Source organism: Tympanuchus pallidicinctus, unplaced genomic scaffold (genome assembly GCF_026119805.1).
Source record: "Tympanuchus pallidicinctus isolate F22 unplaced genomic scaffold, pur_lepc_1.0 scaffold29, whole genome shotgun sequence".
NCBI lineage: Eukaryota > Metazoa > Chordata > Aves > Galliformes > Phasianidae > Tympanuchus > Tympanuchus pallidicinctus.
This window is the reverse complement of record NW_026294746.1, coordinates 2,159,275-2,186,437: the sequence shown is the minus strand read 5'-3', so window position 1 is coordinate 2,186,437 and position 27,163 is coordinate 2,159,275. Positions and strand designations below refer to the sequence as shown.

Genomic DNA, 27,163 nt, shown 5'->3' with positions numbered 1-27,163 from the left:
TAAAATCAAATATTTTAATGAAATAAGGGAGCACGAGTGTAACAGCTCAGATATACCACTAGAACTGATACTACTGGGCTGTGGGGTTTTGGCTGCTTTAAAAAGGCTTCTCCTCAACAAGCATGCAGGTTGACAAACTACTAATTCTTCAGAGCATCAAAGATCCTGAGTAAAGAATTTCAAACCACTTGAAGTGTGTATATATAGGAAATGTCTTATGAGCTGGTGGCCTGCACACAGCATTGCACAGATAAAAAATATACTACTCTCAATACACAGAGCTAAATACTTTCACATTTATCAGAACTTTCTACACGAGTTTTTTTTTTGTTTATAGAGTTCAAGTTTTGAATTTTCTGTATATATCTTTCACCTGTATTAAACAAATGCTTATTTACATTGTGGATAAAGTGTAAAGGCTAGTAAGGCCGTATTCCCATACTGTACTGTAACACTGCAAAATATATATACACATATATATAACCTAATATAGGCATCAGTTCTAGAAAAGTCACCTTACACTTGTTCAACATAATTGAGTCAGTATGAAAAGACAGCTTTGTTAGCACCAAGCCACTCCAATGGTTTTTGTGAACCTCCTTGGGCCTTCTAATTCCACACAAGGACCGTCCAACACAGCATTCCAGCTGAGGAATGCAGATCCTGCTGCAGAACTGGAAGGCCCAAGCAACACTCTACGTGCTACGGTATGCAGATCACTAAAGAGCAGGCAGAGGAGCATCCAGACAAGCTCTGCAGTTAGCAGTTGACCTCCAGCGTAACAGCCACGGAGCCAGATACCAGATGGAGTCCTTTGTGTGACTGTATCCTGTTAGCATCTTTCCTTTGGATACATGACAGCAAGCACAGAATCACCAGTAACACAGACTTTACTGAGACCAAGTGGTTTACAAGCCAGGTTACCCCTACGCAGCAAAGGCCAAACGGGGAAGGAGGGCTCCGCTGCTCCAATTCCAAAGGAAAGAGCTCTGTGAGAGCTTCACCTCCTGTGCCTGCTGTGGCCAGGATGGTCTCTGTCGTAACGATGAGCTGCTCGCTCGTAGGACCGAGAACGCTCGTGCCTGTGATTCCTGTAGTAGTGACTCTTCTTCTTGTACTTCCCCGAGTGGTCGGAGCGCTCCCGGGATCGGCTCCTGGATCGGGACGAACTCCTGCTGCGTGATTTGCGGGCTTTGTGTGCTGTGTATTTATAGTCTTTGGATTTCTTGTAACTTCTCACCTTGGAAGCTTTGTAAGTCGAGCTGTGGTTGAATTGCCTGGGAGGAGAGTCGCTGCGGCTCCGGGAGCGGCTGTGGGACTTGGAACCGCTGGACGTGGAGTAACTTTCACTTTTCCTACAGGGAGAGCAAGGACGTGACTTTGTAAGTCCAATGGTTCTACATTGCTTCATTAACAGCTCCTAAAGGTCAGCACAGGAAACAGCTGACCCTCTGTCTGCGTGAAGACCCTCAGTCTGGAGAAGAGGAGGCTCAGGGGAGACCTTATTGCACTCTACAACTTCCTGAAGGGAGGTTGTGGTGCAAAAGGGTCTGGCCTCTTCTCCCAGGCAAATAGTGGGACCCAAGGAAACGGCCAGAAGTTGCACCAGAGGAGGTTCAGGTTGGATATTAGGAGAAACTTTTTCTCTCAAAGGGTGGTCAGGCACTGCAATGGCTGCCCAGGGAGGTGGTGGAGTCACCGTCCCTGGCAGTGTTCAAGAGGCGCCTGGATGAGGAGCTACAAGAGATGGTTTAGTGCTTGTGGTACTGATAGGAATGGGAGGGTGGTTGGACTGGATGATCTTGCAGGTCGTTTCCAACCTTGTGATTCTGTGTGATTCTATTTCTCAGGACTCCCTGAAGTTACCTTTCAACCACCTCAGTGCAGCAGCACTCCATACCTGTGCTTAGGGGATGCAGATCTGGATGGTGACCTTGAATAACTCTGATCTCTACTCCCACTTCGACTTCTGCTTTCCCTGCTTTTCTGAACCCTGCCAGGGACAACAAACACAGTGAGTTTTGTTTAAAGTAACAGTGAGGAAGAGGTAAGTTTTTGTTATGCAAACCTTACCCATTTACTGGGCTATTGGAACCAGTTCTTTTCGCTCCTTCTGCTTTCCTTTTAGCATTCTTCATTGCTTGAACAGGGAGTGGGGAAGGTTTATTTCCTTTAGCCTCTTTTGGAGACTCTAGAAAAAGAAGCCTTTGTTACCTTGTTTTGAAAATGTGAGTACTAACTGGAAGAGATAAGGATTGAAGCCTCTCCCCACGCTGCTTTCATTTTGCTTTAACAATCCCTACTGCACCTACTGTGTTGTTCAGGTACATCCCTCTGTGCCAGAGCACACACCTGCCCAAAAGTGGATCTGAAGAAGCCCAAGTCAGGATTTAACCTGAAACGTTTCCACCCAAATACTGTTATTACTGTCACACAAGGGAGTTAACTGCAATAGCAGCACATTGCCTTCAAAGCCACTTCACAAAGGAGAGGAATAACGAGCAAGAGAAACTGAGGACACGATCATCTGGAACGTAGCAGACCACAAGCTTCAGAGCTCTCACCCAGAAATATTACTTACCAAAGCTCCCACTCATATCTGTGCTGCATTTCTTTAGTATAACATGCCAACATTGACTATTAAGTTTACTGCCAAAACCACATACAAGCAAATCTCTCCCAGTACACAGTTAAGTTACCTCTAGACTAACTTGAATTCAGTCTTTATCTGCTTCAAGAATTTCAGAGTTGCAACACTATTCAAACTCTACCGTGAGAGCAGGAGATGAGAAAATATTCCAAACAACTCCACCACTGCTTACCATTTTTAGGTAGAGGGGAAAACCCTGACGTGTTATCCAGTACCGGGGCTCCTTCAGGTAGCAGACCTTTAGCTTGTGCTTTTGCCTCTTCAATTGCTAATTTCTTCTTCTCTATTTTACTTTCCAGGTCAGACAAATCAACCTGTAAGGTCAAAGAGCCTTGCTTATAACACAACTTTGTAAACTAGACTTCTCACTTACTCCTAGGACAAGGACCCAGACCCTGTGACCACCAGCATGCTGTTCCAATAACACACCAAGCTTGCAGCTGGTGTCAAACAGGGTAAGGCTTTCCAACTCGTGTTTCAACTTGCTGTCTTTAGGGGACTCGTGATATGAAAGACACAAACCTTTTTCCTGGTGTAGAGCTGCAAAATTTTTAAGCAGATTTCTTGTATCTCCTCTTCTGTTGTCCCAAAGAGTAGAAACCAATGTGGACGATTGGGAAGTGGAATCTGAAAGGGAGGGGAAGAGACACTCAGTTTTTGCTTCCACTAGAAGACCTAGCAAACTCAAAGTTAATGGAACCATAGGCTCACCTCCAACGTTCTAGCTGCAAGGTATATACATGCACAGGCAATGCTTTCTGGCTGAAATCTTACAAAGACATCTGTTCTCAGGCTATCATTCATGTAATTCCTGAAAGACAGGATAACAGAGTTGCAGAGCACAAGATCTTCCCTCCTGATGCCCCTCTGCATCTTCCCCCCGCTCCTCCCCCTACTTCTACAAGTACTGCTTCTTTCTGCATTCAACTAGACTTCAATATTACATTCCTATAGATCTAAAAAAAAAATAAAAGAAAAAAAGAAAAAAATTGAATATTTTACTAAAAAAATGAAAGAAAAAATCCCTCAAGGGGAGGGATGTGTGATAGAAATTAAGTTTGACTGACTGGCTGCTGAAAACTCAGCTGTGAGATGAGAACCATTTTTAACTTCACTTTTCCTTCTGGATCTCTACTGGCCTGCTCTCATGCACTAGAGAGGATCTGCATGAAGACAACATACAATATAAGCTGAAGTACTCAGTTACAGACTTTTAGGTTCACATGTTTCTCTGCAATAGGGCTGAGCCCAGATGGTTTGAAAAGCAGCAGCTCCTGTGGCAGTTATCCCATGAAAATGAAGTCCACTTCAGCACATGTCAGCCTCCACTGAAGATTCAGGGGATCCATTCTCCTCTGGAAGCAGTGCTTTCCATCCTGAACAGAATCCTTCTCGATGCAAAAAGCAGGCACAGATGAAAGGTCTCTGGGAACATCAGTTCAGGAGAATGCTCAGTATTCAGGCAGATCTCCTCCTTGGCACATGAAACACGATTTCCAAATTGTCCAATGTCAATAATGTTGCTTAAAATGAATATTCACAGAATGAGAAAACTGTAAAATATTGCATATAATATTCCAGTCAGTACACTTGAAAATTATTCTTCTAAAGTCTTAAATACAAAGTAACTTCCTCTGAATCTGTCAGTTGAAGCCCTTAAGAAGATCTAGATTTTTGAGCACATGTCAAGCAAAGCATCAGATGGGGAAAACAACAGAAAACAAAATCCTCAATATAGTAAGCTTTTTGAAAGTAGTCGTTATTAATGATGTGGGTACCATCATACAAGGATTCACCAGCCTCCAAGACATCCAAAACCAGAGACCACAGTCTAGACACTTGCATCCATTTTACATGGGAGAGTTGAAAGGAACCTGAAGCTTTTAGATGTCAAACTCCCACCTGCTCTGCTTGTCTTGTTTTAGACAAGAGCAACTGCTGCCCCAGAGCAGTCATAACCACCAACTCATCTTTCTAGGAGAAAAGACCTTTAAAAGCCACTCATATTATACCACAAACACAAAATGAGGGAAGAAACCTCTTAGCAAACAAGAGTAGAAGAGTGGTGCTTCAAACATTAGAACTTTATATATGCATTTCTAACTTGCCAAGTTGAAAAACTTGACTGCTTCCAACCTCAGTCACTGTAAGCTTTCTGTGTGGGCTCAGAATCAGGTGTGTGAGGAAGTGAATCCTTGTCACAACGTATTAATTAATCCAAAAGGTAACGTTGTAAAATGCACATTGCAAAAATAAAGGCAACAACTGTACTGGATATCCACCCGTTTTCAAGTACTGGAACCTACAAGCATCAGCACACAGATGTGTCATTGCAGCATCAGAAACGTTTCTCAAATGGGGTAATTTCCTCCCTCCTCCTCACTTACCCCTCCTTCCTTTGATAAAGAGTAGAAAACTGGAAATGAGTAATATGTAATTGACATCTGAATGCTTCATAGGTTATGCCAAGTTGAAGGGACCCACATGCAACAGTACTGGAATAATATGGAGTATGGATTTTCAAGTCCTAAATCAGTATCACATGATTTCTCTCATTTACAGATTGAAATTAAATTTCAGGTTTTTTATTCTGTTAAACCATATAGAGATGTATGAAATCCTACCTCCGTTTGCTCTTATCATTAAAAACACATTTTTTAAAACAGTTATAAGAATTTAATATTAAAAACCATTCGAAATATCAACCACCAAGTTATAAAACGTACAACAGTCAAGAAGAAAAAAAAAAACACGATAAAAATAAGTTATACTTTAAGCACAAGAAGCAGTTGGCCAGTTACTATACTATCATGTGCATACCACCTGTCTAGAGTCAGCCTTCTCTTTGGAGAGCCTGCTTTGGTTTGACTGAAGACGGCAGCTATCCCTGCACCATAGCGCTTGGGCAGCAGAGGAGAAGTCTTAGTCACTTACCCTCAGAGGCTACCCTTTGATTAAAAGAGTACAGAAAAGAAAAGTCAAAACTGGTTCTCTGTACACAGGCCACAGTACCAGACAGTTCAGTCAGCAGAAATATGATCTTTGGATTCACACTATTTTTAAACCACGGCATGGTTCAAAAGCATCGCTGCTTAAAAGCGTTGTTTGTTTACGTTTAAGACCTGGAATTTCTCATAAGCTTCCCATATCCAAGCAAATCTTTGCAGTAATGAAAGCAACAAGGCAGAGGACGTGTCTCGGTAACCAGGAATACAATGTGCTTATCCAGTCTTAGAAGCTGATACCTCGCATTATCCATAGGGATAAGAGAAATTTATCTGTGCTGAGATGTTTTGACGCACCTGTAATCAAACTCAGGCAATGGGAAAGGCCATTTCCCAGCCTGGCAGCGCACTGACTACACAATTTTCTACAGAGAACAAGAAACAAACAAAATCCCAAGAGAACCATTTAACCACTCAATGTTTTCCCTTCAGCTGAAAGGTGAAAGCAGAGAGGAGGGTAGTGAGAAGTCAGGGCGGAAAGCTACCTTACCATTAAAACAGAGCCTCAAACTTAAGAGGCCGATCAACATTTGGGTAGCAGTTTGGGCACTCCAAGAAACACTGGAGCTGTCTGCTGTGGCCCACAATCACTTCTGAGCACTGCTGCCCAGAATACATCAAGTGACATATTTCTGCTACTGCCCCTGCTGGTCTCTCGTAACAAAGAAAATCAACTTACCATGAGGTCTGGACCAGGTGTTGGTTACGTTCACATTCTAATACCTGAAGGTACATAACGATTATCTGGAAGATATGGGTTATTGTGTTATTAACAAGAATCTTCACAGCCACCTATATATCTCAGAGGGACATCCATGAGGCATCCAGTTTCCTTTCAAGTTCTACAACACTCCACATGGGTGTTTGCAACATCGACCCACACAACCTCTGCTTTCCAGTGCAGAAGCTGGCATGAGTCGACACACAACCAGATCTGACCTTCCTAGCTCTCCGTCTTCTGAGCTCAGTCATCATGCTATTCATCTAGAAGGCTCGTCTTCAAGCTAGGTATGTTCTCCTACACAACTCACGAGTCCTTTTTAGCTGTAACTTGGGAGAAAATATGGCTAGCTGCAATAAGTAACAACGGAAGCAGAACAACATTTGCAAAGAACAGCCCGACACGTTTTGTGTCCCTGGTGCATTCAGCAGGTTTTTCCTAGGTTTGAAAGGAAAGCAAGAGAATGGAAACTACACTAATTGGAAAAGTTTATACTAGTCAACAAATGAGTGCAAATGCACAATGAATGATTAAGATGTCACGAGTAGCTAGCTGCATTGAATTACGTACTGTTCTCAGGAACAAACCACACAGCTCCCATGGAATTAAGCACCCAACTCAAAGCATTTATATCATGTAAGAAACTGAGCACAAAGTTAATGTACACAATACAAACCTTATGAGGATGCTTTACATGAACACAAAACCCCAACTCCTTTAAAACTCTTCTTTCTGCCTTAATAATTTGGTTCTTCAAGTTCACGTATTCTTGATCCAGTATTAGAGGTACAGGCTTTCTGCAAGACAACGTCAAATTTCAATGGCAAACTTAAACCCAAGGAGTTATTTATGCATGTTAAGTTGTGTTTGTGTAAAGCTAAGATGCACCACCACTACTTCTAGCACCAAAAACCTTTATTTTAACTTGGTCAACTCCCCTTTTCTCCTTAATGAGATCTTTTCAACACGGTCTCCAATGTATTAGACACAAAATGATACCAACATCAGCCAGCGAAGTCGAATAAATGAAACAAAAAGCAAACATTTCAGATTATTTCCAAACCTGAGCTTACTTTTTCTCTCGCAGATGTCGGAGGCGATGGAACACATTAATTACATCCCTGATGCGCCTCGGTGCCTCCTCGATTTTGGATGCCAGATGAACACAGGCCATTGACACGTGCTGAAATAGAAGTATTGCAAGAGACTGATGCTTTGCTCAAATTGGAAGCTCATCTCCTTCAATAGCTTAAGGAGGGACAACAAGAGAAAACAGTGGTAAAAACAGGAAAACACTTCACAGAAATCACTAAACACCGTGCAGCTTTGCAAAGTTACATCAGTCTGTAAGCCTGCAGGTTAGTTACCAATGCTCTGACCACATCCAGGTGGACAACCAGGTGAAACAGAGTAAAAACTAAGTCACTTTTCTAGCCATGCACATCATGTTTGTTTCTTACCTCCATGGAATGCTTCACAAAAGACTTGGTATAGAAGAAACGCTGAAATAGCACCTGTCCTGTAGCCATAGCAACCTAAGAAAGAAGCAGTCATAACAGGTGTTAAGAAAGCCATTCCCAGGTCAAGAAAACAACACTTTGAGTGATTAGCAACAGGTTTAACACCAAAATAAAGCTAATAAACGAGCTAGTTAAGCAGTATCTAAAGAAAAGGAGCATTGCTGTTGCAGTGGCAAATCAAATCACCTCAAATATTACCAATCTGAAGCCCCCAAACCTCCGCACTCAGAAAAGCCGAACATTGCCAGAAAAACAACAAACAAAACCAAAAGAAAACATCACAGGGTATTTCCTTAGGGGCGGGGAAGGAGCGTGACTCCAACACGGCTTTCCTCTTACAACTCGAGTACCTGGGAGTCCGCAGTCAGGGAAGCTTCGCTCTGAACCCACAGCGAAACTCATTCCGAGCGAATCCCACCAGGGCTGCGCACCCCCAGCCCCGAGCCCGGCCTTAACAAAGCCCAACGGGGTCCCCGCCCCCGCTTACATCAGCGCTTCCTGCTGCCGCCCCCAATCCCTTCCGCGAGAGCCCTGCGGCGCGGCCCGGAGCCGTTCGAGGCCTCACGGTGCGCCGTTCCAAGCCCTTAACCCGGCCGGGCCGCCGCGAGGTCTGCGCGCCCCACCCAGGCCCGGACCGCGGCCTACCTGCGGGAGGCGAAGCAGGATGCCGGCCGCCTGGATGAGCTCGCAGCCGGTGACGCGCAGCTCGGTCTCCGTATCGGGGTCGAGGCCGCTGCTCATGGACGGGGTGAAGCGCAGCGTGTGCTCGGGCAGCAGGCAGTTCTCCAGCGTGATCAGCACACCCGAGTACAGCCGGTCCCCGATCAGCACGGCCCCGGGGCCTGGAACCGGCGCGCCGCTCCCCGCTGCGGCGCCGCCCGCCGTAACGCCTACAGCGTGAGGCCCCGCGGGGCCGCCGCCCGTTACCGCCGCCACGGCCGCCGCGCTGCCTGACCCCGCCGCCATTTTGTGGTGCCGCCGCCTCGCCTGCCTGCGCTCTCCTTCTCCGCCGGGCGGCGCCTCGCCCTCAACGCTTCCCCCGCCCCTTTCTACTTCCGGCCACTTCCTATTGGCGGAACGCGACGGAGCGGTGGGCAGCGATTGGTTGAGCCGCCGCGACATCTGACGCTCTTTCGGGCAGCGTGACGCAGCTCTTGGGAATTTGAAGAGCGGAGTGGGCGGGGCTTCCGGCGATGTGACTTCCGGCTACGGGGCTTCCGCCGTTAGCAGGGGCCCAGCAGCAGCAGGCGGACTAGTGCGCGTCCCGGTGCCAGCGGTTCTGTTGGGGCAGGGTTGTACGGTGTTGGGTTTTTTAGCTATTAAGTATTTTTTTTTTCCCCCTATTACGATGCTAGTAGTGACTCAGATTCTTTTTCCAATTTAATAATTGGAAATTGTTAATAAAAAAGTATCTTTATTAAGTCTTTAACAGCAGGTATGCGCACGCTATAGACATCTTAACATCAGAACTCCTACAGGTGTCACCACTGACACCAAACTCCTGTTCTTGACACATCTCACGTTAACAGGGGAAAATACAACTCACCCACGCGAACATCACGCCCTGCCCTTCCACCCTGCCACAATCATCACGGAGTTGTTCCACAGCTCTGACCTCAGCCTGTGAGCAGGTCTGCCCTGCACTACGAGTTCCTGCTCACGACACCCATCCGCAGGTGCTGGATGTTAATAGTGGTGCACGATACGTGAAAATATCCCCTCTGGCTCCTTCCCGTCTCCCAGGGCGGCGAGGATACCTTCTTGTCTCCTCCTCTGGGCTAAGGCAGCGAGGGACTTGAATGTCTTTGGCTCATAAATGGCCAAATCAGCAATCATTTTCCTATTCAGCTCCACCTGGGTCTAAGTATAAGACGAATTGTTGGTTAAGTACTGTAATTTTTAGGAATAGCAACAACACTGCAATGCCTAGTAATTATCTGAGGTTTTAAGGCAAATTACCATTTTTTCCTACACTGTACAATTCTGGCACAACTAGAGAACTGTCAGACATGATTACTCAGTCATGGGTGTCTCCTTAAGCCACTAATTTCTGTCCTGACTTTCTCAAAAGTCTTTCCAGTACACACTAAGAAGCAAAGAACAAATCTCTCACGTTCTAAACTGAAGAACTGCATGTTGGCTTCTTCTGAATCTTTTAACAGAGAACCTTAGAAAAATATCCTTCACTTAGAAGCAACGATGTCTACCAGAGTAAAAGGAGACTGAGAGAAACAGGATCAGGGCAGAGTTCAGTGCCTCAAGCGAGTACAATTCTCATAAGCACAGCTTATGTCATTGCTAGGAAGGAGAACAGTGCTGGTAGAAGTTCAGTCTGACAGAGGGAGCTTTTCCACCCATGCTCTAAGCTGGTACTGCCTGCTCAGGCTCCTATTTGGACATCCCCACTCTTTCTCTTCAAGGACTGGTAAGTAGCAGCTGCACACTGAGTTTCTTGCTGTTGCAGCCAGCAACCTTTTGTTGCCTTTTGACCTGTTTTGTCAAACTACACCTACATTACTCAAGAACCATCCTTACCTTAAACAGATTGCTTATGAAAGCTGAGTATTTCAAACCATGTTCAAGAGAAGCTGCTTCGATCCTAGTGATCCAGAGCTGAAAGTGTAAAAATTAACATATTGGGTGATAAAATATTATATAAATAAGCATTCTGTGATGTTGATCTGCTCACATCTAGTAAATTTTAACACATTCAGACCTTCATTTTTCTCAGTGCAACATACATCTCCATGAATGTGAGCTTTTCCAGATCACAGAGGGGTTACTACCTTAAATTCACAGCATTTTTCATGTTGGTAACACATTCTGAGAGACAATTCCCCCCAGAGAAAAGTGCCTCTATCAGTTCTGTGCTTTTCCTGTTACAATGTTTACAGATAACAGTTTGCTATTTACCGCTCTTAGGAACCTTTTCTTCTGTTTTCTGGCCTTCGTTGACTTCACAAAAGCTCTTGTAACATTTCGTACAGCCAACTTATAGCAGCGATTCTTCCTTCCACGAAAATGCTGAAATAAAAACAAGATGTTCTTGTTAACTTTAAGACTATTAAATCCTTCAGTAATGCTAATATATCCTTGTCTGCACTTCAAACCCCTTCATAACAGGGTTTGCAAGACACAACCATCAGCTAAGCCTGCAGCTTGCATATACTGCAAATATTCTTTCATCACTTTACCACTCAAAACTGAAAATTTGGTTCAGGATGAAACCTTTCATTCCAGCAGGAGGGAGAGAAAAGCCGACATCACTTTAGGCTGTGGTTCCAGGTTGAGGGCAACTGATGCTTTTGAACAACCTCTAAATCTTTATCATTCATCCCCATTCCTGAGCTACCCTCTCACTTTTGTCCGCAGGAATAGGACAAGACCCTCTGCTGGCACTGTCACCTCTGCATCATGACAGGACATTGCCGTATGGTCAGTGGAATAACTGTCATCCGAAATAACTTGCACTGCTGCTGCCATCACTTAATTGAACATTTCCCAGCTCCGTTCTGCAGCAAGCCGTACCTCTCGCCAGGATGCCAGCCTGCCCTTGGAAAAGGCTCTTCCCCAGCCGAAGTACAGCTATCAGAACTTCAGTTCAAACCCCCAGATCGGCCTTTGCAGGCTGCTTCTCCCGTGCTGCTCACCCCTCCGGCACAGAACCCCCTGCTCCTCACGTGTGCTGAAGCAGCCCCAGGCCTCCAGCGCTATTCATACACCAGCGCCACGCAAAACGCTGATTCTTTTTCAGCCACCTCCAGGGATCCACGGGGACGAGCACCCGGGCCGTGCCGCACTCACCCGAGCATACTTGAGCACCTCCTGCACCCTCCAGAAGCGATCGGTCAGGCGGCTGCGCAGCCACAGCGGTAAGCTCAGCACCACCATCTCCCCGCGAGGGCACGGCAACGCCACACCGCCCCGGCTTCCGGGGCGGGCACTAAGGGGGAGGGCCCTGGTCTTTCCGCCTGCTGTGGACTCGGCTAGGCCGCGTTTGTTCGGGCCGGGCTGGACCGCGCTGAACCGGGCTAGGCCTTGCCGGACCAAAGTAGGCCTCGTCGAATCGGGCTAGGCCGCACCGGACCAAATTAGGCTGCACCAGACCAAACTAGGCCGCGCCAAATTGGGCTAGGCCGCACCGAATCAAAGTAGGCCTCGCCGAACCGGGCTAGGCCACACCAGACCAAACTAGGCTGCACCAGACCAGGCTAGGCTGGGCTAGGCTGTACTGGACCAAACTAGGCCGCAGCAGGCGCAGCTGCACCATGTGTCCCAGTCCCTGCTGCCCCTCTGGGATAACAAGGATGTGGAGCTGTCTGATGGTTCCCCTTCACTGCTGCTATGTCACTGTGCACATTTAATGATGGATTTTAGGGTTTCAGCCCCAGCTGGCTTCGTCTTGACCTGTTCAAGATTGGGATTTCACTGGGTGTGTCTCTTGCATGGGCGTTAAAAAGAATGATTCAGTTTGTGCTGAAGTGAGTTTAATAAATCTTAATTAAATGATCAAACCCAAAAACTCTCGCTGTCTATGTTTAATTTTGGGTTTGCATGTTTAGCAAGTTCTTTTAACCCATCCTTAGCACTGGAGTTAGTCATTCAGCCCAGCTGGAGCAAGGCTTCCTGCATGCTGGGTTCCAATCACTGCCCAGACGTGGTGAGTTACCATAAGGAGGGCAAGTAATGTAGAACTCGGTGCTGGTGGTCCATCTTGCTGTGTTTTGTGCACCACAAATGGTGAAAGTGAAAAATTGCAAACTGACAAACCACAAGATGGGGCTGTTGTGATGGACTGCAGAAAAGTTGCTTAGTAGTGAGGGTCTGCCCTTAGAGGTAGCTACTGACACTAGCACACCACTCTGAGCACTTCAAAGCAATGATGCTTCTGTTAGTAACTGCTCCCTAAGTTACACCAAGGCACCTTTCCCACCCTGTGGAACTCAAACACAAGACAGCAGAAGTGATTTGGGTTAGGATTTGAGTTGCCTGATACAGTGTTTGCTGTCTTGCCATGGCTTAAGTCTTGATCTGATTTTATTTCCTCTAGGGCTTGTTGCTGGCTATTTGTTTTTTTGCTTTTCACCCTCTGTGCGTGTCTTATCCTTTCTCCAGTTAGAGGGCTTAACTTAGACTTGAAAAATACTAGATATTTGAACCAGGAGCTGCTGGCAGCCATTCACTATGCTGTGACTCTTCAGGAGCCTCCATGCCATTTGTCATATTTATTACATCCGATGCCATCTGTTTTCCTGCACAGATTCAGGGCTTTATTACCACCATGGCTGGCCTGTGCAATAACTGAATGCAGGATGTATGCCGTAGTTATTTCCCTGTGGACGTCTCGGTAGGTCTGTGCAGACATTTCACATTTTGCAGCTTGAGGGAAAGCTATTGGCTTCCGTTCTCCCCTAGGAGCCATTCAGCCTGAGAGAGTGGTGAGGAAATGGGTAGAACAAGATGAAAATGGGCTTTTCATACAATCTGACTGTTTTAAAGGTCATTCCTCCCTATATTTTTTCATCTCTTTCTCTCTCTTTCTCTCATACATGAATTCATTAGTAGAAAGGAGATAGGCTCATTTGTGGTCGTTGAAAAATGTTGACTCATGGGTCCGAAAAGACACAGAACACATGCAGGCTCTGTTCTCAGCCTTGCCACTGGCCTGCTAGCTGATAGAGCAAACAACTTCCCTTGTCACATGTGTGAAAGGAAGGGTACTCATACTGCTCTTTGAATATCACGTCTGAAATTGCACTGGGCAAAACCTGAATGCTTGTACTAGGTATTATTCCAAGCCCGTGGTAGCATTCTTGCTTCAGATCTTTTGTCCCTCTCAATCTTAAATTATTCATTGCTACCGTGAGCCTTTTGAAGAATGTGAACAATGAATTCTGTGTTTATGAAACGTCTTCGCTGTGCCCTACACCGTACATGCTAAGCAGATTTGCAACCCTTGTGTTTTTCCAATCTGATTTAGAAATCCTCTCGTGGCACAGCTGGGAAATCATTCCAGGATGCGCTCGAAGAGAAGTTTCCCTAGCAGTCACTTAGAAGGTTTTCACAGTTTGTTCTCTTCCTCCCAGGAAAGTGGCTGTCCAAACAGAGGTGCTCCTGGGCTTTGCAGTTCTGTTAAAATAGAAATCGATCTGTCAGCTGAAGTGCTTTTGAAATCGATTTAATGTTTTTTATTACATCGCACAGTTTTCAAAAATATTTCAGTGCCTGACATTCAGAAATGAAAAGGACCATTTTCAGGTTTGACAGACAGTTTTCTTTTTTTGTTTTTTTTTTTTACTTACAATTCAGAACCTGGGTAAGTTAGTTTATAATCAGCTTAGATAAGGAACAAATCAAGCTGCAGGCTGATGGCAGAGCCTATTTTTAACATTCCCCTCCTCACCTGGCACATCAGCTTTAATTTTTTCTTCGCTGTGAGAGCTCAACAGATGGAATAAATAACAACAAACAAAACAGATGTCACCTTCAGCACTACGGCTAAGCAAATAAAATGACTCAAGAAGAATCTAGCTGAAGTCATTCCTGGTAAGGAGCAGCACAGCTGCCCAGTGCTTCGTGTGGAGAGTGGGTTTCCCAAGTGATGCTAAGTCCTCCCCTATTGCTGCCTCCAGGTGAAGGGTTTTCCCTGCAGTTAGGAAACACCAAGCATGGAACGCAGCCAGTTGGAACGTACCAGGGGAATGGCCAGCATTCAACCCTTTGGGTGAAACAGGCATGGTACAGAGCACAGGAAGCAAAGTGAGTTCCCTTGCTCTGTCTGGCCACTGTGTCCGTGGGAGATCTGGAAGGCAGTCCAGAGAAAACACACTTTGTGGAAGGAATGAGGAGAAGCACATGGCTGGAGAATGCCCTGGAAGCAGAGTGTGTCCCTTCAGGAACAGATGGGACTAGCTTGCGTGCAGAAATGTGCCTGCTGTTGTTTGTTCCCTGCTGTATTGCAGGAATAAATGACTCTTTTGCCACTTCATAAATAAACAGGATTATACTGGAGATAGTGGCTCCCTTTTTCATTTCCTCCTTTCCAAAACATCATAAGGAAGCTAGGATTTTGCATAATTAATAAACCTTTTGGCAATTAGGCCTGAAAAGACCCTTTGTATCTCAAAGCAGGACAGTGAGAGATGTGCAGCTGAAGATTCATCCAGGACCTGAGGAACCAAATCTGTGCTCATGGAAGTGAGACACAGGCTGTGACCCTCAGGCTGATTTCTCAATTTCACCTTGCCTTGCTGTTCTTCAGGGTGTGTCAATGGTAAGGACAGAACAAGGTGTTCTTTGGCTGTGAGGGTTTGTGCTCTTAGTATGGATGCTGCACCTTACTTGTGAGCTGCGCTCAAGTGCAGACTGGTTAGGGGAATTTTTATCACTAGATGTTCATGAGGTGAAGCTCCTGAGACTTCTGAATGCTGGATAGGTTTAACAAGAAGAGCCGTAGAAAAATAATGAAGTGGTAAGTGAATCAACTAGTAATTGTAATAGCTAGGAGAACTGCATAACAAATGTGGATGGTGCCGAGCTGTTTTTAAAACTCCTTACTTGTTTCATAAGGCTTCATTCTTGCTGGTATTTGAAATCAATACCAATTTTCTCACACCTCTCTTCAATCCACTTGAGTCTTCAAGCCTACACTTCAGCGCTGATTACGTGTGGCAGACTGCAAATGGTCTCAGGGTGTCTCGCTTTGTACAAACAGTATTTGACAGTCCTGAGCCTGAGGAGGGAAGGTACTGAGAGAACTGGGAGGCTTCCTGAACGAGCCTTCCTTCAATTCAAACACCACAAACACAGCTTGAGCAGTCTCTCAGCCCTTTCCTAGAGCAGAATTTCTCTAGGAAGTAGCACTGAATGGAAGATAGGACTCCTGGATTGCTTTCCTGCTGTGCTGAGCTCTGCCTTCTGGTAAGACCTGTGCACCTCCTGGAAGAAAGTTTTCTTCCTCCTGCACAAGTGAATTCATCTGAAAGGTGACATAAAGGCAGAGATAGCAGTGATTTCTTAAATAACATTCATCAAATCAGGAAGGTAGAATAAGTGATCATTACTCTGCCTTCAGCACAAGAGTACATCAGTGTGCTCTGCAGACAATAACAGTGGCGAGCGCAGAGAACAGAAGGTTTCTAAGCTATATAGTGATTATTATCAATTACTATAAGGCATTTTAATCTAGAGAGAAAACGTAGAAAATGGATCACGGGCAGAATAATAATTTCAGTTTGAAAGAGACCATCTTGCCCTGGGAATGTATGGTTTGAGTGTGGCTCCTGGGTGCTGTGTGCTAAATCACTTGTGAGGCAGATGTAAGTGATTGGCTGGCACAGAAAGCAGCTTCAGAAGCCACACTGTAAACAGAGCAGTGCTGCGAGGCTCTGAGGAAGGCACTGCGTGCATTGGAGCACTGTGACAGCGGGGAGCAGAGAGCACTGAGACCACACACTGCTCCCATCTCTGCTTCCATCTCTGCCTGCTGTGGGCAAGGACTCCATCAAGGCAGAGGGGAGGGCAGCTCTGCTTCGTTATCATCCCCGGGCACTTTGTTTGGATGAGAGTTGAGAAGGAATATTTCCATGGGTACGGGATGAGAAGCACGGAAAGGTGATTTAAAGTCGACGACCTGTCTGGAGGTGCTGGTGTTGCTGGCAAACAGCAGTGCTAAGAGTTGGAGGAGGAAGATGAAGCCAGGTACCCTCCTGACCCGAGCTACCTATCAAAGCTGAGAGCAACTGGTGGGGACCTCTTGGAGTCGGACTCCTGGAAAGAACAACGGGAATTCAGGGGTGCCATGGATTCAGAAGCAGAACTATAGCTGTTGCCAAGCTGCCTTAAAACTGAGATCAGGACACTACTGGAAAACAACCTAAGAAGGAACAATTTGTCCTGGGAAAGCAGGTGGCCAAAAGATCATTCTTCCCTTGCTCCATTACACTCTCTGGCTGTGTTCTTGTCCATATGTGCAAGAGCTAGGAAAAGCCTAGGCAGATCTGTGGCCAAAACAAAAGGAACCACTTTGAAAAAGGTTTGGGTTTGATCAGCAGCATTCTTGCAACATGGCTGACCAGGAGACCGAGGACTTAGCAGCAGAAAGCCTCTTGGCCAAGTCTAAGATGCATCCCGGTCTCCCACCGTATGACATGGATGATCAGCTCCTTCCCCGGGAGCCACGGAGCACCTGCGGCTGCTGGGCATGGGCTCTGCTGATAGCCACCATGAACCTCTTAGTCTTTTTCATCAACTTGCTCCTGATGCTTGTTATCTTCACCATCGTGTTGCTTCCCACCATTGTGGTCGTCTACTTTGGCTTCCAGTGCCACTCTCGGGTAAGTAAGTTTGCTCCATTTGGAATGGAAGTTTGAGTAGGGAAAACTAAAGGGCAAAAGAGCTCTGGTGGTGTTTGCTACTTTCTGTTTAAGTAACCTTTCCACAGTGATTGACATATTTGATCTTCCTAAAAAATAATTCAGCATTAATAAAGCCTAGCAGTGTCTGTAATGCCTGTGTACAGATTCAGATGTTTCTGTACAGTTTCTCACTTGTAACCAGTATATTTGCTTGGTCAGGAAGGGCTCTGGCTGTGCCTGCTCCATGTTGTTGCTATCCTCTGAATTTCATTATTCCAAGAATTCCTATGAATTTCCTCTTATGTTTCCATAAATATGGTTGGAATCTGTTGATTAAGTGGATGGCAAGAAACAATTTCACCAGCAGTAGCTCTTAGAGCAGCTCCATCTGGTTTCTCTTGCAGGTTACCCAGCGTTAGGAGGGTTCTCTTCCTGCTTTGGGGAGGGAAAAAACAAACCCTGCAATACTTCCTCCCAGGAGGGAGAACAGGCTCCAAAAATAGATGCTGTTGGCCACCCCATTCCACAAAATTGGAACAAAGGGAAGACTTTGAATCTTCTCAAAATTATATATTTACCTGAGAAATATAAAAGGAGAAGTGTTTTTTTTTCCCCCACCCTTCTTAATGAAATCCGTGCATCCCATCTAGTCAGCCAAATCCTTGGGACCTCTGAGCGAGCAGATCCTGGAGTGAGAGGTAATGTTTCAGCACACAGACCCTTGGTCTTCGCAAAGAGACAATTGGGATCACTGGCCTTTTGGAAGACCCCAAACTACCCGTTGTACACGCAGGGCTCTGCTTGATGGCTCTGGGCTCTGAGGAGCAGCAAAAGGTTTTTGAGTAAAGCAGAGTACATCAGTCCTGAAAGCAAGTGCTGTTAGCTGCAAGGAGTCTTTTAACTCAGACTCATCTTTTAATAGAGGTAGATGGGGAATGCTGCAGGATGGCTTGACAAGAGCAGCCCTTTGTCCTCAGGCTATTGCTGTTCTCTGCCTTCCTCGTAGCCAGAGGCTGATTTCTGCACTGCAGAGCCATTAGATGGATTTATTTATTTTTTTTGAATGTGATTGTGCTGCTTCTACTGCAGAAAGCATATAGAGAAAAGAAAGGAGGCTGGAGGGGTGAGGGGGGGGGGGTGAGGGCTGCCCATGTCATTTGTTAGCACAGAACCAGTGAGTGGCTTGGCCTCATGCTGCTGCTGCCAGCAGGAAAGCAGGTCTGTAAGCTCCCGAACCAGCACTGTGCTGAGTGCCCTACAGCAGCACAAGGTGAGCAGGACCTCTCAGCAGGTGTTGAAGTGCTGAGAGATCCAAATATGTACACGGTGGTGTGCAGAAGATGGAGCACAGAGTAGGCTTGGGAATCTGCAGCCCACCAATCTGTCTGCAGGACCCAACATTTCTGCTGCATTTGATTTACTTAGCTGTAATTACCAGCATGTTGTGCCACCCACGTCGGTGCAGCAGCGGGAGGCCTTTTTGTTTGGTTCCCAGATATCAAATGCTAAGGCGTGCTATTATGGATAACTTAATAAAGATGGTTTCCTGCTTCAGGAGCAGTGTGGCACTCTTGTCTCACGGCGATGCCCGAGTAATTGAAAGCCTGATTAAAGTGTTGTCAGTCATATCATGTCGCTTGAGGACTGCAGAGGGAAGAGCAGCCGTGCCTCATTGGGAAGGCACTGAAACCAAGTCTGCTTTGGTCCCTGCCCCTATCCACCAGCTGCTCTGTGACAAACTCCCTGTGTTCCCACAGGTGCTGCACTCCACTGCCCGCTACTGCAGAACCATCCTGGATGACAACAGCTCCTCGGCCCTCATCATCCTGGGCTTCGTCATCATGTCGCCCCTCATCGTGGTGGCCATGGCCACCTACTGCAGCCTGGCCAGGCGCCTTCGCCTCCTCATGTGCTTCCAGCCGTGCAGCCGGGCCCTGTACAAGGGCGTGAAGTGGCGCTGGTATGAGGAGGGCGGTCTGTGCGGCTGTGCCAGGGGCTGCAGCCCCCATGTCAAGGCCTGGGTCTGAGCCAGAGGCCCCATCCCACCCAGCGTGCCCTTCTCCCTATCCTCACCCTCCCCGCCGCCTCCCAGCATCACCCTGAGACCTCTGCGGAGCAGCGCTCATTGTGAGCAAGAGAAGTGTCATGAGCCACCTCCTATAGCTTTGTCTATATCATAGTAGATTGCTGCTCACCACCAGGGAGAGATTGTCAGTGCAGCTCCTTGGTGTTAAAAACAACATGCAGCAGAATTCCTCCAGGACCTGCTGTGCTCATGGCAGCTCTATTTCCAGTCTTGACAGCATGGTCACAGAGGTCTCCTTGGGTTTGGCTGCTGCTGGGAAAGCATCCAGCCATAAGGAAGCAGCTGGGGTTTCTCAGTGCTGGGCAGCCCCAACCTCTGTAGGTCATTGCTTCTGCAGTGCTAGAGATCTGCAGAGTTCCTACACACCAGATGTTCTTCCCCAGTTAACAACCCCTCTTTCCCATAGCCTATAGCAGTGCTATGCTTATTTTCCTGTCCCCGAGCCAGGTTGTTGGGCTGGCTGCAGATATACACAGTTCTTTGGGTCTGTCCCCTTCCAGCTGCTGATCTGAAGTGTGCTTGTCTGGTGATAGCTGGTGGGTATTAACCTGCAAATCATTCTTTGTCCTTTGCTGTGGTTTTTGTTCAGCTCCATTTTAAGGCTCCTCGCAGGACGAGCTGGAGATCTCCAGTGGCCTCAGAGTCACTGCAGGCTCTTCCAGGGCTGGGTAAGAGATTTCAGAGACAGTGCCTTGTTCTGAGACACCTGGATGTAGCATGAGTGCTGCACAATCCGAAGAGTGGATGCGAGAAGGTATGGCAGCTGGGTGTAAGCTCCAGGTGGTTCTGCTGGAGTAGGTTTGGACCAGATGATCTCCAGAGGTCATCCCCAGCTGTGTTGTGATGTTTCCCTTTAAGCCCTGATGGTTTCAGGCACGGCATCAGTGGGGCTGTGTGCTGCCGACTGCTGCAAGCTCCGTGCTCCCCCCGCTGCTCTTCCTGGCTGCCAACTATTGCCATTGCTATGTGTGAATAAAGATCATGCCGAATCTCCACTGGAGGAGTTTCTGTTCTGTCTCGTAGTACAGGCTGCACCGGAATCAGCTGGCTGCAGCCCATTGCAAACTCTCGTTCTATCCTCAAATAATCAGTGATGGCTACAGATGAAAGTGGATTGGACTGTAGCACGGGCTGGTACTCAGCCCAGCCACCAAACAGATGGGGACAGGGAAAGCTGGATGTGAATCAAAGCTGGAGCTTTGAGCAGTTAGAGCCATTGGTTGGGGCTTTGGCCATTGTGTTGTTTTGCGATGGTAAGAGGCTGAACTCTGGACTCCAGCAGAGCTCTGTGCTGTTGGCCAGCAGTGTAATATATCAGCTTTGCTGGCTCCCTCCGAATGTACAACTGAGTGTTCTGCCAGCCCTTGTCACCATTTAGCCCATTCTGGCAGCTGAAGCAAACCAGTCCCAGCTAAATCACTTTCACAGTGCTTCAGGTGAAACTGGTCCGATATGTCTCATTTACAGTTCAAATTACTGCTGAATGCTTCTGTGTACTGAGTGAACAAGACTGTTCCAGCCCATAGCCTGAATGGTTGGAACACAGATTTTTGCATTTTAAGGCTTTTTCTATTGTTACAGGACTCTGCAGGGTGGGAGCACAGACTAAACTGTCTTGCTTTTTTCCTGGTCTGACTTGCAACCTGAAATCACTTCCCAAGGTGCAGAACCTGACCAATAACTCTGCTGGAAGTCCCCTTACACAGCTCCATATGGTTGGTAGGGCATCTTGCAGAATATCATACAGTGCATATGCATCAGAGAACTCCCTGGACTATAAAGGAAGAAACACCTGCGTTCTGTTTTCAGCTGGAGCCACTTCTCCGCATCACAGCAGATCTTGGGGTAAGCTCTACCTCAGGGATGCCCTGGTGCAGCAAAGCATGACTACAGCACAGCAGTGAGACTGCAGCCCTGAGATCTCTGTCCTTAGAACAGAGGCACCCTTGATGTCTTCTGCCTTGGGGCAGCTGTGCCAGCTGGGGACTGGGCCTGCAGGAGGCTGCTGTGTGTGCTGTGCATGTGCTCCTCAAACCCTCACATGGGCTTTGTTCCGGAGTTCAGCACAGCTGAGCCTGGCATCCTTCTGGAGAGGAAGGCAATTTTCTTGTTTTCTTTAAAATCAAGCCTCTGGTCTGATAAGAGGCTACAAGGGTTTTGAGCCAGGAGTATTCATTTTCTCAGTGTTCATTTCCAAGATAAAAAAAAAAAAATACCCAGAAAGAGCTGAAGGTACCGACAGTGAGTACCAAGCAGGCAGCTTACCTTGATCTGGATGCATCCCCAGCATGAATCACAGGAGACAGCTGCTTCGTGCCGGATTTATGGCAGGTAGCTATGAGCACAGTATAACTGTGAGTTCTCATCCTGTGAAGGTGAAGAGAAAGAGAGAAAACATTAACAACCCAACTTGTGCTGAATTGGGGCTGATATTTCAGAGATGCTGCTGTGCATCACCTGGTCCAGCTCTGCTCCTTGATGCCTTTGTGGAAGAGCTTTTCCCTTTCCCTGCAGGTGTGCATTGGTGCTTGCAGCTGGCTATGGGAGAAAAGCAGCAAAGGAGGCCAAAGGATGGACAGCAGCACCTGGGTTTCTGGGAGTCTGGCTGTGCTGCAAGAGAAGTGTCTGCTTTGTGCCTGTAGAGTTTTGGGGTGAGGATGAGGATGGTGTGAGGATTGTGGCTCAGCAATGCTGAGGTTTCTGGAATGCTCTAAGGGGAATTTGGGCATCTTTGGCTTGGGTTCCCTACTCCCTAGTTTGTTTGGAAGTGAGAATGTAGTCCTGTTGCTGTTGCAATGGGTGCTTTGGGGGGTGTTTGTGGATTGCAACGTGGAAAGCAGGCAAACAGCAAAACCACGAGTTGATTGCTAACAGAAGGGACAGAAAAATAAAATCCAAAGGAATGGAGCCATCACAGCAAGGGGGCTCATTCCTCACAAATGTAACAACACACCAAGGGTGCTTGCAGGCTGCCGACAATGTTCTGTACCAAATTACTGGTGGGATCCATACTGACAGATGGATGAACCAGGGAGAGACGAGGGAAGCTCCTTTTTGTGGCAGTTCCCCCTTGTGCTGCTCTGGTCCATACAGCCCCACAGTGCTGGGCGGATCGTCTCACCCCTCTGTTCTGCATCCTAAGCCATCCTGCTGTGCGTGAGCGCTTATAGAAGCTTCATGTACAAATTACATGTGGATTTAATATGACAGAAGTGAATGCTAACAGCTTCCACAAGCGGCAGGAGGAAGAGCTGCTGCTGTCATGCAGGTCCTTATGTCCCATTCTCTGATCTATCCAGAGCGTAAGGGTCAGGGATGAATAAGCTCAAAGGCCTCCTGAAATAAAGAACAAATCCCAATCACACAAGCATGGCTCTGGTCACTGAGGACCAGATCCAATGGGAATTGCTGGCACTGGTACCCAGCAGGGCTCAGCTGTTCCTGGCAGAGCAGCAGTGCATTGCCAAGAGCTCAGGGCATCACTCTCAGTGTCACCTCTGCCAGATGGACTCCATGTGCCTCATCGTTTGGGAGCTGCTGTTCACATGGAACCCTGCTCCACTTCGGAACGGCGCTCGCCTATTGCTTAGGACAGACTGACCCATGTTCAACTGCTGCACTAAAGCCATTAATTCTGTTGCTGTGCATGGCCAGGCCATTACATGTAAATGAGTCTGGGCAGGCAGCACCCCTGCTGGTCAGTCCTGCACTTTTTTTGTTTTCTGGGTAATGACAGGACAGACTTCTAGTGGATCAGTCAGAATTGGATATTCAAGATCTAACTGAGAGTTTTTATTCTCCTGATCAACAGAGTTGGTTGATTCAGGAGTCTGGTCATTGTTTATTGAAAGGTTACGAACTTGGCCTATGGGAAGATGTAGAATTGGCTTATTTCCTGTTAATACACCAAGTTCATGCTCCAGTTTTTCAATACAGTCTTTTAAAAGTTGATTTTCACTTTCTAAAGTATTATTTCTTATATCTGCATGATTTAAGGCACTTAATAGTGGCCATGCCACCATGGAGGCAGCCACTTGTCTTTCTTCAGTGATGAGCACATCCTTGCCAAGTCCTTGAAAGCAATCCACCATGCGACATGGGGAGATATTGCCCATAACATGTAAGGGACCCTATTTTTCAATGATAACAGCTAACTCATAATAGGGGGATCCTGAGATCTGCCCTGGAATCATTTTCTCTAGAGGAGTATTGTTCTCCCCCTTGACCCATTTATAAGCATTCCAAAGAAAAGACATGATGTAAATTTTAGTATATTTGGCCTGCCTGGCTCACCAAGTGTATAATCAATGGATATTAAGATGCTATAATCACAAAAAGAACAAGAGAGTTAGGCAAAGCAGACTAAGATAACAAGAGAGAATAAATGGAGGGCTTACCCATATGCTAGGCTCACCCACAAAAAACACCAGCAGAGCAGATCTCCAGATGAGATCCTTCCCCACTGGTAGCCAGCTCTTAAATAGGTCTAGGACAGGTGAATTGCCTTCACCTGTGCTCCTCTGGCTGACCCACAGCTCACCTCAGGTGATCAATCAGAGCTTCAGGCCGTGATGCAGCAGTTCCCATACACTCATTCTCCTCATCTCCCGAGATCTCTGTAGGTTAACTTGTTAGGGATCTGCATGGTAATACAATTCCACTCAAATATATGCTGGATAGCTTCTTTTGCTCTCTTTATTTGTATTTCTGACTGCTTAATGGTAACTTGAGCGTCTTCAGGGAAATGTCCATTGTTCTCCTGCAATGCCCTCCGCATTCTTGGAGCTAACTGGTCACCAGTGATGATTTCCAGCTTGGGAAAACTCTGAATGAATGGAAACAATTAAGGAGCAAATAAGCAGTGGGTGCCTGCCAAAGGTTTGCACCCAGCAAGCTGATCCTGCAGCACAGGTCACGCTGCACCCTTATCCTGGGGAAGGTCCCTGATGGAAGATGCTGTGCAGGTAAGGAAGCAAGCAGTGATGTAACCCAGCTGTCCCAGCACCAGTGTGCCCTGCAAAGCAGTCCCTTACGTGGCAGTGAGCAGTGGGAGGCAGCTGGGAAGCTGTGTGTGTTTAAATGCGCCTCTGGGCACGCAGAGCTGCTAAAACACAGCAGAGCTCTGAGGCCATCTGTCAGGCACGCGTTGCTGAAGGGCTCTTTGTGGAAGAGCTGCAGAAGAATATGAAAATAAATAAATTACGTAGCCCTCAGAATCAATAGCAGCACAGAATGGCTGGAAGGGTGAGCGTGGCAGATGCTGCTAACTACTTCACAGTCCTCTTTGAGAGCTAGAGACTGCTGTCCAGAAAAACCTCTCAATCACTCAGAGGTCTGCAGGGGAAAAAGCACCAACTAAAAGAGAAGTGGAGAGCGGCACTGTTTCAGGGCTGGGGAGCAAGATGTCACTGTACAGCTGGCAGTCCTGACAAAGAGGGGCACCTGGGCATCACCAACACAAGTGTTTCTGAGAAGCAAAGCTTTGCTTTGGGGGACTGACGCCAGCAAATATTGCCCCATGTAATTCAGTGTTGCTGTTTTTCTGCTTGAGGAATAAAAGCCAAGCTTCCCTAACCCTATGCATGGAGACAAGGGATTATGCACAAACCATGACAAGCCCAGAGCATTTAGCACAGCTGGGTAAGGTCAGCATTTGTGTTTTTTTCTCCCCCCATGCCTTGTCCTCCCCCCAGCTCAGGCAGCCAGAAACAACGCAGACTTGTTCTGCAGCTCCCCAGGCAGTGCCAGGGGGAGCTTTGTAAAGGGTTCTGCAGGAAAGCAGGAAAACTGGAGCCTGGGGATGTGTCTGTTGGGTTTGCTGCACCCAAAGCACGTGGAAGGTAATGCAGATGGACTCGGTGATGCTCTGCATCCTGATTGTGAGCCTGCAAAGTTCTCACATGGCCTCAGTCCAAGCCTGGGCTCAGCATGCCACCAGGGCTCTGACCCTAAAAGTGCTTGCTGAGCTCATTCCCTGCATTCTCCACCCTTCAGGAGCTGCAGGAGGTGCCCAGCCACGCAGCAAGCCATGCACAGGTGCTGCCTCTGTGACCCCATAACAGCAGAAGTGGTGCTGAGCACAGGTTATTCCTCCTTCTCACCTGGAAGCACAGATCTGCTCCAGCTCATCCTCATCAGTAGGTTTAATATTCCAACAATGCGCTAAAATTGCCCTTTTGTCATCACATTTTTATCTGTGTGGCACCAAGCAGGCAGCTACGTATGTTAGAGCCTCTGGGGAGTGTTGCAATCCCACCAACATGTTAGTGACTGCTCTGCCCATCTGCACGGGCTGGCAGCTGCAGGGATTGTCGGTGCCAATAGATACCCAGATAACAGCTCCCCCAGCACCCCCCGTGTCTGTCTCCAGTGGCTGTAAAGGTGTGAGAACTTGCCCTGGGAGGATGCTAGTAGATAAGACACAGTGAAAACCGCAAGGAGACAGGGCTGGCAAAGCTAGGGGCTGAAGGAGCGGGTGGGAAGGGAGACCTGTGTTTGCAGAATGAAGCATGGGGACACAATTGGCTGCAGTGTGTGTCCCTGTGCTTGCGGAGGGATGCTCAGCAAAGCACTGGGAGGCACCACTGGGTCACACCAGAGAGCCCGATGTGCTTTGCCCCCTTGGACGGAGCAGGCAGGATGTGAAGGGCTGGACTTGCTTTTCAATAGCTTACATAGAACACACAAGGAGAGATAAGAAGCAAAGAATAAAAAAAAACCAAACAACACATAAAGAGGCAGGCTGGGAGGCAGGAAGAGGTAGCACTGTCTGGTTCATCGCTCTGCTTTCAGCAGCCGCCAGTTTCGATCGTGCCTGCACTCCTTGTCTCCCAAGCACGCAGTTGAGAGCTGAGGAAACCAAGCCCTGACCCCTATCCAGATGAGCAGGGGTAAAAATAGCAGTCAGGGGAGCAGACTTCCTCCCAGACACAAACCTCTTGCTGCTGAAGGCCACAAATCTGTGCTGCGTTTCGGCTGCTCACGCACCCAGGCTGCTTTGGCACAAGTTGGGAGGAGGGCTGGGGTCTGCCTGCCTTATGGGGACAGATGAAGAGCCTCCTCTGATGGCTGATCCACCTGCCTCCTTTGCTGCTCTGACTTTCTGCTACCTTGCATCTTTTAATTTGTTCAGCTTTAATGGCCTTTTGGTTTCTATTTTCGCTGTAGTTACCTTGGCCCCATGCTGGCTTCCAGCCCTTCCGTGCAGAAACCTCTTTTCAGCCCTCTGGATCCCTTTCCATCGCCTTCCTGGCTCACCCCCAAAGCTCTGTCTGCTGCCACTGAGAAGTAAACAATCCTTCCACTCGCAGCACCTTATCTCCTGTGTGAGCGTTCTTATCTCCTGCACCGAGCCTTGCATTTCTGCATTTGCTTTCTGGTCTCAGCTGTGCTACAGATGCTTAGAGGTCTGAAAATTCATAGGAGCATGGAGAGGAGACCTGTTGGTCCACAGCCCACAGAAGTTTTCATTTCAGGTTTACAGAGAAGCAATCCATCCAGCCTGCTGCTTTGCTTCCTACCAAACCAAATTCTTTACGATCTAAAACCCTGGAAAAGGTTTGATTCCAGTTAGGATCAGAGCTGTAACATGGTGAGGAAAAGATAACAGTTTTGCTGGGTTATCCAAGATGCATTATCACCTATAGCACTGCTCTTCGTGTTCCATGCACCATCTTCATCTCTAAGAAGCCCACACAGGGAGGAGAGAGGAGACAGCTGCCCTGCAGGGATGCTCTGACTGCCTTCTGCAGGGAAAGCAGCAGAGCAGCAATGTCCCTGGCACGTGCCTGGAGGCAGCATGGACACATGGGGTAGGGTCTGCACA

The 27,163-nt window shown here is 47.3% G+C and overlaps 3 protein-coding genes and 1 long non-coding RNA gene across 5 annotated transcripts; 1 reads left to right on the top strand and 3 right to left on the bottom strand.

The window, feature by feature from the left end:
- On the bottom strand, positions 1-9,033 carry CCNL2 (cyclin L2). 2 transcript variants are annotated; one of them, XM_052692072.1, is made up of 11 exons: positions 8,542-9,033; positions 7,837-7,911; positions 7,450-7,559; positions 7,053-7,173; positions 6,335-6,399; positions 3,362-3,461; positions 3,173-3,277; positions 2,823-2,964; positions 2,074-2,191; positions 1,901-1,993; positions 1-1,355 (listed from the first exon to the last, which is right to left on the bottom strand). In XM_052692072.1, exons 1-11 carry the CDS (start codon positions 9,016-9,018, stop codon positions 1,001-1,003), a joined length of 1,761 nt encoding a protein of 586 aa, XP_052548032.1. In that variant the 5' UTR covers positions 9,019-9,033; the 3' UTR covers positions 1-1,000. The 2 variants fall into 2 exon arrangements, with proteins under 2 accessions (XP_052548032.1, XP_052548033.1); XM_052692073.1 differs by lacking the exons at positions 6,335-6,399; positions 7,053-7,173; positions 7,450-7,559; positions 7,837-7,911; positions 8,542-9,033 and adding an exon at positions 3,718-3,983.
- A 230-nt stretch (positions 9,034-9,263) lies between these two features.
- MRPL20 (mitochondrial ribosomal protein L20) lies at positions 9,264-11,842 on the bottom strand. The gene is made up of 4 exons (XM_052692086.1): positions 11,701-11,842; positions 10,810-10,920; positions 10,432-10,509; positions 9,264-9,756 (listed from the first exon to the last, which is right to left on the bottom strand). Exons 1-4 carry the CDS (start codon positions 11,785-11,787, stop codon positions 9,583-9,585), a joined length of 450 nt encoding a protein of 149 aa, XP_052548046.1. The 5' UTR covers positions 11,788-11,842; the 3' UTR covers positions 9,264-9,582.
- Positions 11,843-14,749: 2,907 nt separating this feature from the next.
- TMEM88B (transmembrane protein 88B) lies at positions 14,750-20,333 on the top strand. Its single transcript, XM_052692084.1, has 2 exons — positions 14,750-17,231; positions 19,010-20,333. The coding sequence occupies exons 1-2, from the start codon at positions 16,962-16,964 to the stop codon at positions 19,277-19,279; spliced, it is 540 nt and encodes a 179-aa protein (XP_052548044.1). The 5' UTR covers positions 14,750-16,961; the 3' UTR covers positions 19,280-20,333.
- Positions 20,334-20,766: 433 nt separating this feature from the next.
- Positions 20,767-25,334, bottom strand: LOC128085107 (uncharacterized). The gene is made up of 2 exons (XR_008208798.1): positions 23,736-25,334; positions 20,767-21,705 (listed from the first exon to the last, which is right to left on the bottom strand). It is a non-coding gene; the product is annotated as an uncharacterized LOC128085107 (long non-coding RNA).
- Between the last annotated feature and the right edge of the window lie 1,829 nt (positions 25,335-27,163).